Source organism: Emys orbicularis, chromosome 2, assembly GCF_028017835.1.
Source record: "Emys orbicularis isolate rEmyOrb1 chromosome 2, rEmyOrb1.hap1, whole genome shotgun sequence".
NCBI classification, from domain to species: Eukaryota; Metazoa; Chordata; order Testudines; family Emydidae; genus Emys; species Emys orbicularis.
Genome location: NC_088684.1, coordinates 300,096,122 through 300,111,491, shown reverse-complemented (window position 1 = coordinate 300,111,491; position 15,370 = coordinate 300,096,122). Strand labels below are relative to the sequence as shown.

Below are 15,370 nucleotides of genomic sequence, written 5' to 3'. Positions count from 1 at the left end.
AAAGTGCCCTTGTTTCACCCTGGTGCCCTCTCTTCCCCCTTCCAAGCCCCACATGCAGGCCAGGCCCTGGCACTATGCCCAAGCCCCATATAAATGCTGATGCCCTCCCAACCCCTTGGTGCTCTCCCCCAGCCCCCTTTTCTATGCTGAGCTCTGCATGGCACAGAAGACGCAGCCCTGGGGAAGGGGGCAAAGGTGACCTTACCCCCCACATTGACGTTCTGCCAGCGCTAGGCTCAGCATGGCCCAGGTGTCAGTGGAACTACTCCAGGCTGTCTTCCCACCACACCCCAGAGCCCAGGATGGCCATGGTGCTCTGTGCTGGGGAGGCTTCCCCATAAGAACGGCCATGCTGGTCAGACCAATGGTCCATCCAGCCCAGTATCTTGTCTTCTGACAGTGGCCAGGGCCAGGTACTTCAGAGAGAATGACCAGGAAAAGGCAATTATCAAGTGATCCGTCCCTTGTCCAGTCCCAGCATCTGGCAGTCAAGAGGCTTAGGGACACCCAGAGCATGGGGTTGCGTCCCTGACCATCTTAGCTAATAACCATTCATGGACCTATCTGCCATGAGTTTATCTAATTCTTTTCTGAATCCAGTTATACTTTTGGCCTTCACAACATCCCCTGACAATGAGTTCCACAGGTTGACTGTGTGTTGTGTGAAGAAGTCCTTTTGTTTGTTTTAAACCTGCTGCCTATTAATTTAATTTGGTGACCCCCTAGTTCGTGTGTTATGAGAAGAAATAACACTTCCTTATTTACTTTCTCCACAGCAGTCACGATTTTATAGGCCTCTATCATATCCCCCCTGTAACGAAGTGGGACTGTTCTTAATGTTTCCTCTGAATACTGTGTGGGTGCCTCAGTTTCCCCTATGCATTTCTTAAATCTCTAGGTGGTGGGGAAAGGCCAGTGTGCATAAATCACTGACACTCTGTCTCCCTGGCAACAAATGGCCAGGGGCCCTTCCCCCCCTGCAAGGAAATAGCTAAAGGTGAACAAAGAGATCAGGTGACCTCCTGGCCCAGGAAAGAGACAAAGCCGAGAGAAGGAGGGGCTGGAGGGGGTTTGAGAGTTGGAGCTACCTGGGGACTAGGAGTGAGGGCAGACGTGGGTGTCTGGCTCTCTGAACCCCATAATGGACCCGGCTGAGGGGTCCCGTTTGCCGCTGTACCTACAAGCTCTGTTTTAGACTGTGTTCCTGTCATCTAATAAACCTCAGTTTTACTGGCTAGCTGAGAGTCACGTCTGACTGCAAAGTGGGGATGCGTGCAGGACCTCTGGCTTCCCCAGGACCCCGCCTGGGCGGACTCGCTGTGGGAAGCGCACGGAGAGGCATATGCTGAATGCTCCAAGGTCAGACCCAGGAGGTGAAGCTGTGTGAGCTTCTTGCCCTGAAGACAGTCTGCTCCAAGGGAGAGGAGGCTCCCCAAAGTCCTGACTGGCTTTGTCATGCATCTGATGAAGTGGGTATTCACCCACGAAAGCTTATGCTCCAATACGTCTGTTAGTCTATAAGGTGCCACAGGAATCTTTGTCGCTTTTTACAGATCCAGACTAACATGGCTACTCCTCTGATGCCAGTCTTATTAATCTCTCCTCATACGGAAGCCGTTCCATACTCCTAATCATTTTTGTTTCCCTTTTCTGAACCTTTTCCAATTCCAATATATCTTTTTTTGAGATGGGGTGACCACATCCGCACGCAGTATTCAAGATGTGGGCATACCATGGATTTATATAGAGGCAATATGATATTTTCTGTCTTATTATCTATCCCTTTCTTAATTATCCCCAACATTCTGTTCGCTTTTTTGACTGCCGCTGCACATTGAGTGGATATTTTCAGAGAACTATCCACAATGACTCCAAGATCTTTTTCTTGAGTGGTAACAGCTAATTTAGACCCCATCATTTTATATGTATAGTTGGGATTATGTTTTCCAATGTGCATTACTTTGCATTTATCAACATGGACTTTCATCTGCCATTTTGTTGCCCAGTCACCCAGTTTTGTGAGATCCCTTTGAAATTCTTCACAATCAGCTTTTAACTATCTTGAGTAATTGTGTAGCATCTGCAAATTTTGCCACCTGATTGTTCACCCCATTTTCCAGATCATTTATGAATATGTTGAAAAGTACTAGTCCCAGTACAGACCCCTGCGGGGTCCCTGCTATTTACCTCTCTCCATTCTGAAAACTAACCATTTATTCCTACCCTATCTTTCCTATCTTTTAACCAGTTACTGATCCATGAGAGGACCTTCCCTCTTATCCCATGACAGCTTACTTTGCTCAAGAGCCTTTGGTGAAGGACCTTGTCAAAGGCTTTCTGAAAATCTGAGTACACTATGTCCACTGGATCCCCCTTGTCCACATGTTTCTTGACCCCCTCAAAGGATTCTAATAGATTGGTGAGGCATCTCCCTTTACAAAAGCTGTGTTGACTCTTTCCCAACAAATTGTGTTAATCTATGTGTCTGATAATTCTATACTTTCCTATAGTTCTAACCTGTTTGCCTGGTACTGAAGTTACAAGCCTGTAAATGGTGGTATCACCTCTGGAGCCTTTTTAAAAATTGGCATCACATTAGCTACCCACCAGTCATCTAGTACAGAAGCTGATTTAAATGATAGGTTACAGACTACAGTTAGTAGTTCTGCAATTTCACATTTGAGTTCCTTCAGAACTCTGGGGTGAACCCCATCTGGTCCTGGTGACTTATTACTGTTTAGTTTATCAATTTGTTCCAAAACCTCCTCTACTGACACCTCAATCTGGGACAGTTCCTCAGATTTGTCACCTAAAAGGAATGGCTCACGTGTTGGAATCTCCCTCATGTCCTCTGCAGTGAAGACTGATGCAAAGAATTAATTTAACTTCTCTGCAATGGCCTTATCTTCCTCGAGTGCTCCTTTAGCACCTCGATCATCCATTGATTGTTTAGCTTCCTGCTTCTGATGTACTTACAGATCTTTTTGCTGTTAGTTTTTGTGTCTTTTGCTAGTTACTCTTCAAATTATTTTTTTGCCTGCCTAATTCTACTTTCACACTTGACTCACCAGAGTTTATGCTCCTTTCTATTTTCCTCACTTGGGTTTGACTTCCAGTTTTTAAAGGATGCCATTTTGCCTCTATACCCAGAGCGTTGGTGACCCTGGTAGATGGTGCTGTAGGACATAGAACCAGAGCAGAGTAAAGAGGCTCCTTTCCCACAGCCTCCCTGGCCTCAGTGCTGGCCCTGGCCCCGCTGCAGGGTGATAGCACTCACACAGGGAGTGCAGGAACAGTGGGTGCTCTCGGATCATAGAATCATAGAATATTAGGGTTGGAAGGGACCTCAGGAGGTCATCTAGTCCAATCCCCTGCTCAAAGCAGGACCAATCCCCAACTAAAAATCATCCCAGCCAGGGCTTTGTCAAGCCAGGCCTTAAAAACCTCTAAGGAAGGAGATTCCACCACCTCCCTAGATAACCCATTCCAGTGCTTCACCACCCTCCTAGTGAAAAAGTGTTCCCTAATATCCAACCTAAACCACCCCCACTGCAACTTGAGACCATTGCTCCTTGTTCTGTCATCTGCCACCACTGAGAACAGTCTAGATCCATCCTCTTTGGAACCCCCTTTCAGGTAGTTGAAGGCTGCTATCAAATCCCCCCTCACTCTTCTCTTCTGCAGACTAAATAACCCCAGTTCCCTCAGCCTGTCCTCATAAGTCATGTGCCCCAGCCCCCTAATCATTTTCGTTGCCCTCCGCTGGACTCTCTCCAATTTCTCCACATCCTTTCTGTAGTGGGGGGACCAAAACTGGCCACAGTACTCCAGATGTGGCCTCACCAGTGCCGAATAGAGGGGAATAATCACTTCCCTCGATCTGCTGGCAATGCTCCTCCTAATACAGCCCAATATGCCGTTAGCCTTCTTGGCAACAAGGGCACACTGCTGATTCATATCCAGCTTCTCGTCCACTGTAATCCCCAGGTTCTTTTCTACTCAGGCTGTCTCTGGTGACATCAACACTCAGCTCTCTGGTGCTTGGCACCGCTCTGTGTGTGCAAAGAGGAGTGTGGCCTCTGGGCAGGGGCTGGTGGGAGAGCAGGAGTGGCGATGATGGGAGAGTGGGATCTTGGACGGGGGCAGATGTGGGGCTTAGGCTCAGTTAAGGCTCACCATGTTGGTGTGTTGATTTCCAGTCCTACTGTTCTTGTTTACCAGGCATGATCTTAACACAGCCTTTGAATTGTATCAGGAGGCCTTTTTGTCAGGACTAATTCAGTTTTTCTGGCTCTTCCTTTTCCATCAGTATTTGTTGTTCTAAACTATTGGGATATTTTATGAACTTTCACTCACTTTTCACAGATGAGCTCTCACTTAGGCTACATTTGTAGGCCCAGTTATTGCAACAGGCCCCATTGTGGTAGGCACAGTACACCTCCCACCCAGGAATGTTAGATCCTTTTCTGAACCTGGCTGTGTCTTGGCTGCCAGGATGGTGTGGCAGTGAGTTCCACAGGCTCCTCCCATCCCATCAATTGGATAGTGATTCCCATTGCCTGTGTGCAGCCCTGCACCATCCCCCTGGCTCTTGGAGTACCCAGCCTGCCTCCTCTGCACCATGGAGCAACTTTGGTTAAGGCTGCCTAAGCCAGAGGTTCCCTCATTGCTCCATGAAAGCTAGTGAGTCACATGGTACCAACTCCCTGCCTTGGCTCCGGCTGCTCAGTCCCCTCTGGTAATGAGACAGCCTGACTCTTCCAACATTCCTCGCTCTCAGCTATTCCTGTAGCTAACACAGGCACCAGGTGCGGGGCAGGCAGGGGGAAGGGTGGGGTGCATTGGTGCTGGAACTAGGGGTGCTGGAGGGGTTGCTACACCCCCTGGCATGAAGTGGTTTCCATCATATACAGTGTTTACAGTTTGGTTCAATGGCTCTTGAGCACCCCCGCTATACAAACTGTTCCAGCAGCCCTGGTAGAGTGGAGAGGATCAGGCTGCAGGGTGGAGAGGTTGGGGTGTGGAATGGGGAGATTGGAGGGTGGGGAGTTGGCTGCAGGGCGAGGAGGGGGCTGCAGGATGGCAGGAGTTTTCTCTGTTTCCTTGAGGATTTTCCTGCCTAGATTTGTGCTGTTTGTGAGGGAAGCAGAGAGCTCCGGGGTTTGCCGAGTGGCCGTTGGGTGGGGCGGGGTGGGGCCAGGCCGTCGGAGAGCAGCCCCTGTGAGGAATGGTTGGTGTGGGCCGCACGCCGCTTTCCCATTAGCGAGTGTTTAGTTCAGCGTTTTAAATAATTGTGTCCTCAGAATGATATTTAAAATCCATTTGGGAGGCAATGAGGCAGGAAAGTGCCTGTGCCATTGTGATGACGCCGCGCGGGAAGCACCACACATGCATATTACAAACTCATTACGGGGTAATTTACACACGCACTGCTCGCCTTCGCACACAATTTCTCCCTGATGCTGCTAATGTCCTTCCAGGTCGCACACTCTCCCGGCTCGTTGTCACCCAATGCTGCTGCCTGCACCCAGAGGAGCAGAGACCGGGGCAGGGGAAACAAGGGAGCAAGGCCAGAGCAGGGTTAGGGGCCCACTGCCGTGGCAGGAAATGGAGGCTCTGAGATACGTCCAGCAGCCGCTAATGGCTCTGACACCCCCCTCGCCAGTCCCCCAACCTGACCCCTCCCCCCGGTCAGTACAGGGCTGTGCCTGTGCCCCATCCTGCTCGTGCTCCCCCCCACCTTGGTCAGTTCAGGGATGTTCCCATGTTCCTGCCCTCCATCTTTCTGGTCCTCACCCTGCAGGCCCCAGACCCCAAGGCCTCGGGCCTGTCAGCCGCCATGCTGCGGGCCCAGCTCGGGGAGGAGTTCCGGCGCCTGCGGCAGGCTGACTATGAAGCCGAGTACCAACAGGCCCTGGTGAGCATCCGGGAAGGGCTCTACGAGGTGGAGGGACCTGACATGAGGGAGGAGATGAAGGAGCAGCTCCGGCAGTGGTTCATTGAGTGCCAGTGAGTGTGCACTGCTGCATGGGCCCTTCCCATGCCCCTCCATGTCCCCACCCCTTTCCTGGGCTCCCTGCTGCCCAGCAGTCACCACACGCCTCCCCCCACTCCTATGCCATCCCAGTGCTCTGCAGCCCACCCCCTGCGCTACTGTGTCTCCTTCCAGCCAAACCTGCAGCACTGTCCCGTCTGCTCACTGCCTCCCCCAGTCAGCTAACAAACCAGCACAGGGCTTTGCACCTGGGACATGCTCACTGGGTCACGGCTGAGTGCTGACATTCATGTTTTCCTTCCACAGCGACCTGACCGGCCGCTTCCCCGAATTCCCTGACGAGGAGATTGGAGGCTCCAGCATCCTTTTTGCAGAAAAGACTCCAGAGCAGGTATCAGGGCAGGATCCAGGCTGGGGGGCAGGGGCTAATGAGCCAAGAGCAGGAGAGTCAGTGGGGCCTTTCCTCTATAGGGTGCACCAGCTCCAATGTAGCCCAGGGTGTGGGGAATGGAATACGGGTCACTGGCTCCAAGCCGGAGAGTGGCTGGCTCAGGTAGACAAGGAATGGGATATGGGGCCTTTCCCCGCTAAGAGAGGCCAGCCCTGATCCAGCCCCAGGTCAGAAAGGACTCTCAGCTATACTCGCCTCCACTGCTCCCTGAGCTCTGCCAGGAGCAGCTGCCTGCCCCCTGGAGACTCAGGGAGCTCTGCCCCCCTCCCCCCATCACATCCTGCTGTGGATGGGGACTCTGGCACCAAGGGGTGGGTCCAGCTGGCTGGGATTCCCGCAGGTCAAAGCTGAGCTGGACCTCCTGGAAGCTGAGGGACAGAAGAAGAAGGATAAGAAGAAGGATAAAGAGAAGACCAAGGAAGGGAAGCAGAAGAAAGGCAAGGGCAAGAAGCAGGTGAGAAGCTGGCTGGTAGTGGGGTAGGGGAGAGCCCCACAGCAGGGATAGAATACCCCAAATGCGGGGAGCAAGGGGGCACATGGATTGGAGGGGTGGGGCAGAGTGTGATGGTGGTACATGGAGGGTAGTTCTGGGGCAGGGCCAGGCACTGCTTGTTCCTTGTGTCCTAGGGCTCCCCCCAGGGTTCCCCCCAATGGTGGTTCAGTTCATTTGAGTAACTTGCTGGGTTTGGGGTTTTTTTTCCAGGAAGAAGATGAAGGTTTGAAACTGGCTCTGTCCAAATTCCTGCCAGTGATCAGCGAGGGCTTCACACAGTATCAGAGTGAGGGGGACCTGAGCCTGGGGCAGGGTGGGACCTGACCTGTACAGACCCAGGAGCAGGGTGGCAGGGGGTCGTGAGCAGGTTAGGGCAGGACTAACAGAGAAACGCAGCCCTGGGCCCTGCTACCTGGCTTGGGTGGTGCAGTTGTGACTTTCTGGCCTGGGATGAGAACGTCCAGCCTGGCCCAGTCACTGGAGTCTAGTCACATTTGCCTGGGTCTTGCTGTGTTAGACCAATACGACTCATCTCCTGTACTGCCCCCCTGTGCCCACCACCCCTGAACCCTCCACCTTGTGGGCAGGGGCGGCACACGCCTGCCCTGCCGAGCTCAGAACTCAGGGTCTGGCTGAGCTGGGGAACAACCAGCACAGAGCTTGTGTTACGCCAGGGAGATCTGCCGTCGCTGAGCTGATGAAGCCATGGCACAGAGACAGCTGTGTGGTCTCCGGTAAGACCATTCCCTACACAGCGAGGTTGTTATCCTGGATCACTCACGTGTTCACATTGGGCAACTGGTTTTGTAAAATCTGGCATATTCTTGCCTTGGGCATTAGTCACTGTGCTACTGTGTCATTTCCTGCTGACAGGGAGAGCTGAGAGCCTATCCCCAGGCCGTGCTGAGCTCCTTGGGTCTCATTGATCTGAGCCAGGCTGTCACATGTGTGTTTGAGACTGTTTTCTTTGGAGAGTCCGCAGGTGCCTGCAGGGCATGGGTAGGCTCTGCTCATGGGGTCACTGCTGCATGGCATTAAAATGCAGAGAACTTTACTGGGCTTAAATCCTTTCCTAATAAGATTTTCCCATGTAAGTGGTTGCTAGAGATACCCCAGGGTTGTTGGGTGCTTGTGAAATTGCGGGGAGGGAGGTGGATGGGAAGAGGGAAGTTGCACTGAGAAAGTCTCCCTATTAAAATGTGGTCCACACTGTGAAAAGGTGGAGACCCCAAGGGAAAGCTCCCAGTGCCTCCAGGAGGAGGGGCAGGGAAGGCAAAGCTGGGAGGGGCAAAAGCAGCATCTGACCTGCCCCCCTTCCCTGCAGCCATCTGGGGGAATCGGGGCGAGTCCGATAACTTCGAGCAGCGCTACGAGCCAGAGTTGATCAAAGCCCAGAAGAGGAAGGAGGTGGAGAAGGAGCTGCGGCTACAAGTGAGGGGTAGAGACAGGGCTGTGTCGAGGGGGTACAAGGGGGCTCGCCCTGCTGAGTGGTCACTGCTCCAGGGACCGCATGCTGAGTGTGGGATGGCTCTGAGGTTGGGTTTGGGGGAGGGGAGCTGGGGCTCTGGGTTCCCCTGGTTCAGGGGTGCTGGGGGTGAGTGGGTCCCCCTGGTGTGAGCTGGGCACTGTGAGCTTGTAGGGAGGCCCCAGTTGCTGTCTCAAGGGCTCTCTGCCCCCAGGTGGACGAGCTGATGCGGGAGGAATTGCAGCGACTGAAACTGGCTGTGGATCGAGACGACGGGAAATCTCGCAGGGCAAAGAAGAGCGGCAAGGTCAGAGGGCGTGTCCCTACCCCAGGGCCCCCCAAAGGCGAGGGGGTGCACTCTTTGGGGGACAGCCCTGGGGACCTACACCAGCGAGTGGGGACGGAGTGATATTACTGGGCCCACAGATGGGGGGACTCTCACAAAGGGTGGGGGGCTGCCACTGGAGACACGGAAAGGACCCTTACGTGGTGGTGCGGGGGGCTCTCAGCCTTCTTAGAGGTTAAGATTTGTTGTTCTTTTCCCAGCAGCAGAAGGGGAAGAAAGGAGGGAAAAAGGAGAAAGATTTAACCCCGGACAGGTATTAGCCCCTAACTTCATTTCCTTGGGGGAGACCCCCCCAGCTCCTCTGTGTGCCCTGACCCCTCCTGCACTCCAGTGGCCGGACACACCTGTCACGGAGTCCCCGGGCGATGCTCTGGAACTGCTCCCCACAAAGCCAGTCAGGACTTTGGGGAGCCTCCTCTCCCTTGGAGCAGACTGTCTTCAGGGCAAGAAGCTCACACGGCTTCACCTCCTGGGTCTCTCCTGGGAGCATTCAGCATATCCCCCTCCCTGCGCTTCCCACAGCGAGTCCGCCCAGGCGGGGTCCTGGGGAAGCCAAAGGGTTCTGCACCCCCCACTTCGCAGTCAGACGTGACTCTCAGCCAGCCAGTAAAACAGAGGTTTATTAGATGACAGGAACACGGTCTAAAACAGAGCTTGTAGGTACAGCGGCGAACGGGATCCCTCAGCCGGGTCCATTATGGGGTTCAGAGAGCTAGACACCCACGTCTGCCCTCACTCCTAGTCCCCAGGTAGCTCCAACTCTCAAACCCCCTCCAGCCCCTCCTTCTCTCCGCTTTGTCTCTTTCCTGGGCCAGGAGGTCACCTGATCTCTTTGTTCACCTTTAGCTATTTCCTTGCAGGTGGGGAAGGGGCCCTGGCCATTTGTTGCCAGGGAGACAGAGTGTCAGTGATTTATGCACACTGGCCTTTCCCCACCACCTAGAGACTTAAGAAATGCATAGGGGAAACTGAGGCACCCACACAGTATTCAGAGGAAACATTAAGAACAGTCCCACTTCGTCACAACACCCAGCTCCTGCTCCCCACAGCTCCCCTTTCCTGGGTGAGTCCCCCACCTCCCCTGACACGCTTCTGTCCCCCAGTGTGCCCTGCTAGGTCCCTGCTAGTCTGGGCCTTGTGGAACCGTCCTGTCCGGGGCTAGATGGGATGGGCCCTGGTGGGGCTTCCCCAGCCTCTGTGCCTTGCTGCAGCTCGCCCTGGCTCGGTGGCAATACTGACCCAATCTGCCCCCCAGACTGTGGGTGGGGCTGGGCACAGCCAGGCGCTGGGCTCCCCTAATCCCCGCTCCCCCTCCAGGACCCTGGACTCTCTGTACGAGGAGCTGGTGCTGCAGGGAATCCTCAAGCAGGCCCAGCGTGTCCAGCTGGCTGACTACACGGGTGAGTCCGCCAGGGCCATGGAGGTGGGGAGGGGACCAGCTCGCTGCCCCAGCGGTTCTGTGTCGGGGGTGCAGGCCAGGGTGGGCGTGCAAAGGGGACAGGAGCTGCTTGCTGCTTCAGGGGAGTGGGTGGGGACAGGAGTCCTCTCCCCAGGGGAAGGGGGAGGTGCGGCGTCTCGCCCCACCTAGCGTGCTGCTGTACGTGAGAGGATGGGGGGGGGGGGGTCTGACCCAGCCTGTGTCTCTCACCACCGGCGGGGTGGAGGGTGGGCAACTGTCTCTGTCCCCCTCTTCCCTGCCGCTCCCGCCTGCCTCCCCTGACAGGCGATTTCTGCTACCTGGGCACCACCCTGCGCATGGCGGGCATTGAACCCACGCCCTCGGTGATGGACATCAGGCAGAACATCGCCCTGTATGCCATCCTGCGCCTGGGTAAGGGACCAGCCACCCCATCCCGGTGCATGTGGGGGGACTGGTGGGGGGGGGGGGGCAGGTGGGTGATGGAGTTACCCTGCCCTGCAACAGTCGTCGGGGTGTGCGCCGCAGAAGGGTGCAGTATCCCTGCAGTCTCCCCTGGCAAGACCCAAATAGCTGTGTGGGAAAGCCCTGCACCACCGTAGTCACTGCCAGGGCCTGGCAGCATGGCCTTGCACTCCCATGGGGGGGAGGGTCTGGCTAGGCCTGGCATTTCTGTGGGGTGGGGGGAGGTCGGGCAGGCCTGGCACCCCCATGGGGGGGAGGGGAGAAGTCATGGCCTGGCATTCCTATGGGGAGTGGGTGTGGGGAAGGCATGGCCTGGCTTTCCTGTGGGTGGGGGTGTAGGGCATGGCCTGGCAATCCCATGTGGGGGAGGGTCAGGCATGGCCTGGTGTTCTCGTGGGGTGGGGGGAGGTCGGGCAGGGCCTGGCACTCACGTGTGTGTGTGTGTGGGGGGGGATCGGGCATGGCCCTGTATTCCGTGGGGGGGGGGGGAGGGGCAGCCATGGCCCTGCATTGCCATGTGGGTTTGGGGGTCGGGCATGGCCTGGCATTGCAGTGGGGGGGAGGGGGGTCAGGCATGGCCCAGTTTTTCTGTGGGGGAGGTGATGGGCATTCCCATGGGAGGGGTCAGGAGGAGGGCATGGCCTGGCATTCCCATGGGGGGGTTGGGCATGACTCGGTTTCTCCGTGGTGGGGAGGGGGTTGGGCATGGCCTGGCATACCCGTGGGGGGGAAGGAGGAGGGCATGGCCTGGCATTCCCATACAGGGGTCGGGCATGACTCGGTTTTTCTGTGGGGTAGGGGATGGGCATTCACGTGAGGAGGGGTCAGGAGGGGGGCATGGCCTGGCATTCCCATACAGGGTCGGGCATGACTCGGTTTTTCTGTGGGGTAGGGGATGGGCATTCCCATGGGAGGGGTCAGGAGGAGGGCATGGCCTGGCATTCCCATGGGGGGGGTTGGGCATGACTCGGTTTCTCCGTGGTGGGGAGGGGGTTGGGCATGGCCTGGCATACCCGTGGGGGGGAAGGAGAGGGGGCATGGCCTGGCATTCCCATACAGGGTCGGGCATGGCCCAGTTTTTCTGTGGGGTAGGGGATGGGCATTCACGTGAGGAGGGGTCAGGAGGAGGGCATGGCCTGGCATTCCCATGGGGGGGGTTGGGCATGACTCGGTTTCTCCGTGGTGGGGAGGGGGTTGGGCATGGCCTGGCATACCCGTGGGGGGGAAGGAGGGAGGGCATGGCCTGGCATTCCCATACAGGGTCGGGCATGACTCGGTTTTTCTGTGGGGTAGGGGATGGGCATTCACGTGAGGAGGGGTCAGGAGGGGGGCATGGCCTGGCATTCCCATACAGGGTCGGGCATGACTCGGTTTTTCTGTGGGGTAGGGGATGGGCATTCACGTGAGGAGGGGTCAGGAGGGGGGCATGGCCTGGCATTCCCATGGGGGGGGTTGGGCATGACTCGGTTTCTCCGTGGTGGGGAGGGGGTTGGGCATGGCCTGGCATACCCGTGGGGGGAAAGGAGGGGGGGCATGGCCTGGCATTCCCATACAGGGGTCGGGCATGACTCGGTTTTTCTGTGGGGTAGGGGATGGGCATTCACGTGAGGAGGGGTCAGGAGGGGGGCATGGCCTGGCATTCCCATACAGGGTCGGGCATGACTCGGTTTTTCTGTGGGGAGGGGGATGGGCATTCACGTGAGGAGGGGTCAGGAGGGGGGCATGGCCTGGCATTCCCATACAGGGGTCGGGCATGACTCGGTTTCTCCGTGGTGGGGAGGGGGTTGGGCATGGCCTGGCATACCCGTGGGGGGGAAGGAGGGGGGGCATGGCCTGGCATTCCCATACAGGGTCGGGCATGACTCGGTTTTTCTGTGGGGTAGGGGATGGGCATTCACGTGAGGAGGGGTGTCTCCATAGGATGCTCTGACGGCTGTGGTGGAGTGAAGCAGAAACCTTCTCCCCGCCCCCGTTGTCCCCCAGGGTCCCCCACACTGCACGAGATGGCGCCGCTGGTGAAGTCTGTCCTGCTTGCTGGGCCTGCTGGAACTGGGAAGAAGATGCTGGTCCATGCTGTGTGCACCGAGACGGGCGCCAACCTCTTTGACCTGTCCCCAGACAACCTGGTGGGCAAGTACCCGGGGAAGGCTGGCCTCAGCATGCTGATGCACGTGGTGTTCAAGGTACCGGCACAGCGCAGAGCAGGATGTGGGCCATTCCCCACCTGAGCAGGGCAGAGCTCAGACCCCAGAGGAGGGACGGGGCAGATTTTCACTTGGGCCTAGTGCAGTATGGTGTTGCGGGGGGCAAGGGGGGGCACTTCTCTGGGGCTAGCGGGTCAGGGGCCTACCCTCCCCTTCCCTGTGGCTGGAGGCTCAGGCTAAACCTCCTCTCTGGGCGTTCTAGGTGGCCAGGTTGATGCAGCCGTCGGTGATCTGGATCGGGAACGCAGAGAAGACCTTTTACAAGAAGGTGCCAAAAGAGGAGAAGCAGGTGAGAGTTGGGGCCGGGGGCTGCTGGGGAGGGGGAGGGGGACGGGGTTACCAGGAGTGGGGAGTGTCATGGAGTCCCCGGGCGATGCTCTGGAACTGCTCCCTACGAAGCCAGTCAGGATTCCGAGGGAGCCTCCTCTCTCTGAGCAGATTGTTTCCAGGGCAAGAAGCTCACATGGCTTTACCTCCTGGGTCTGACCTTGGAGCATTCAGCATATGCCACTCCGTGCGCTTCCCGCAGCAAGTCCGCCCTGGCGGGGTCCTGGGGAAGCCACAGGGTCCTGCACCCCAGCTCCGCAGTCAGACGTGACTCTCAGCCAGTGTAAAACAGAAGGTTTATTTGTCAACAGGACCACAGCGTAGAACAGAGCTTGCTATTACAGACATCAGTGACTTTCAGCCAAGTCCATCTTGGGAATCCTGGGCCAGACGCCCTGGATTCCCCCTCTTCCAGTCCCCCCACACAGATTGCCAGCCTCCAGCCACCCAACCTCTGACACCCCCCTTCATGCCCCTCTTCCTTTTCTTTGTCTCACTTCCTGGGCCAAAGGTGTCACCTGGTCGCACCCCCCTCCTGGGTCTCGGGTTACACAGGTGCAAACAGCTGGGCAGCCTCACCTGCCCCGAGGCCTCAGCAAAATCACACCCCCAATTCCCACCCCCGAAGTATTGGGAAACTGAGGTACACACAGCATTAGTGTAGAACAGTAAGACTCACATGCAACATAACAAGATGAATAACCCCCCCCACACTTCATCACACCGAGGGTGTAATAGATCCTAGCTAGCACCCCCTCCTGGCCGCACACAGAGGCACCGACTCCATGGTGCTCCGGGGCTGGAGCACCCATGGGGAAAAACTAGTGGGTGCTCTGCATGCACTGGCAGCCAAGCTCCCTCCCGCGTGCACTGCCTACCCGCTCCTCCGCCTACCTCCCAGCGCTTCCCGCCCGGCCGCCGCCAAACAGCTGTTTGCACACTCCGGGTGGGGGGAGGAGCGGGAACGTGGCACGCTCAGGTGAGGAGGTGGGGAAGAGGCAGAGTTGGGGCGGGGACTTTGGGGAAGGGGTTGGAATGGGGGCGGGGAAGGGGTGGCGTGGGGGCGGGCGTGGGGGGGGGGGGGGTCGAGCACCCATGTGAAAGTGGTGAAGTCGGTGCCTATGGCCACACACTTGGACTGCTGGCAGGGGAGTCCAAGCCTCTGCTGCCCTGGTCCCAGAGCCTGCACAGCCCAGCCACTGTCCCAATCCTTGGGTCTCTAGGCACAGGCCTTCTGTCTGGCCCCTTCTCCGGAGTGCTGGAAGCCACTGTCCAGCCATCTAGCACAGCTGAGCGCAGTGGTGACCCTTCGGACTCCCCTGTACTCAAACACACCCTTTCCCAGAGCTTCTGGTTACAGTTTAACGCTCTAGGGGTACGCAGCAGCTGTGAAGCAGTGAACGCACTCGCACCTTTTGCACAGAGGGTAACACATTAATACTCTTTGACATAACCACATAAAGCACAGGAGAGTACAAAACAACACACACTACCCCCATGTCCCTGCCTCAGTTTCCTCACCATTCCAGGGCGTTCTTTGGATGGGTGTCAGCATCCCATAGGTTCTGCAGTCTTTGGACCATGTGGGCTCAGGAAAGTGGGCACGGGCCCCCTGCCCTATAAGGCTGCTATATGGTGGGTGACCTTGGTCTCTCCTGCTTCCTCTTATCTGGCCCCCCTCTGTTCGTGGGCCTTGCTACTTAAACCCCCTGGCATCCTTTGTTCTGTCTTCGGAGTGAGTTCCCACTGCTCCTGCCTTTCCCTTCCTGTCCCAAGAGTCAGCGAAACTGGTTTTCTAGGGATTTCGCTCACCTATTCTTAAGAACATAAGAACATAAGAAAGGCCGTACTGGGTCAGACCAAAGGTCCATCTAGCCCAGTATCTGTCTACCGACAGTGGCCAATGCCAGGTGCCCCAGAGGGAGTGAACCTAACAGGCAATGATCAAGTGATCTCTCTCCTGCCATCCATCTCCATCCTCTGACGAACAGAGGCTAGGGACACCATTCTTACCCATCCTGGCTAATAGCCATTTATGGACTTAGCCACCATGAATTTATCCAGTCCCCTTTTAAACATTGTTATAGTCCTAGCCTTCACAACCTCCTCAGGTAAGGAGTTCCACAAGTTGACTGTGCGCTGCGTGAAGAAGAACTTCCTTTTATTTGTTTTAAACCTGCTGCCTATTAATTTCATTTGGTGACCCC

The 15,370-nt window shown here is 56.4% G+C and overlaps 1 protein-coding gene across 1 annotated transcript in view; it reads left to right on the top strand.

Annotated features, from left to right (window-relative positions):
• Positions 1 to 15,370, top strand: part of IQCA1L (IQ motif containing with AAA domain 1 like) — a 50,926-nt gene that overhangs the window by 30,080 nt on the left and 5,476 nt on the right. Inside the window, exons 5-15 of the mRNA XM_065398527.1 lie at positions 5,804 to 6,009; positions 6,302 to 6,386; positions 6,787 to 6,900; positions 7,150 to 7,225; positions 8,264 to 8,370; positions 8,619 to 8,723; positions 8,957 to 9,003; positions 10,068 to 10,150; positions 10,474 to 10,581; positions 12,616 to 12,815; positions 13,039 to 13,125. Of these exons, the coding sequence (XP_065254599.1) occupies positions 5,804 to 6,009; positions 6,302 to 6,386; positions 6,787 to 6,900; positions 7,150 to 7,225; positions 8,264 to 8,370; positions 8,619 to 8,723; positions 8,957 to 9,003; positions 10,068 to 10,150; positions 10,474 to 10,581; positions 12,616 to 12,815; positions 13,039 to 13,125 (1,218 nt within the window). The remainder of the gene's footprint in view (positions 1 to 5,803; positions 6,010 to 6,301; positions 6,387 to 6,786; positions 6,901 to 7,149; positions 7,226 to 8,263; positions 8,371 to 8,618; positions 8,724 to 8,956; positions 9,004 to 10,067; positions 10,151 to 10,473; positions 10,582 to 12,615; positions 12,816 to 13,038; positions 13,126 to 15,370) is intronic.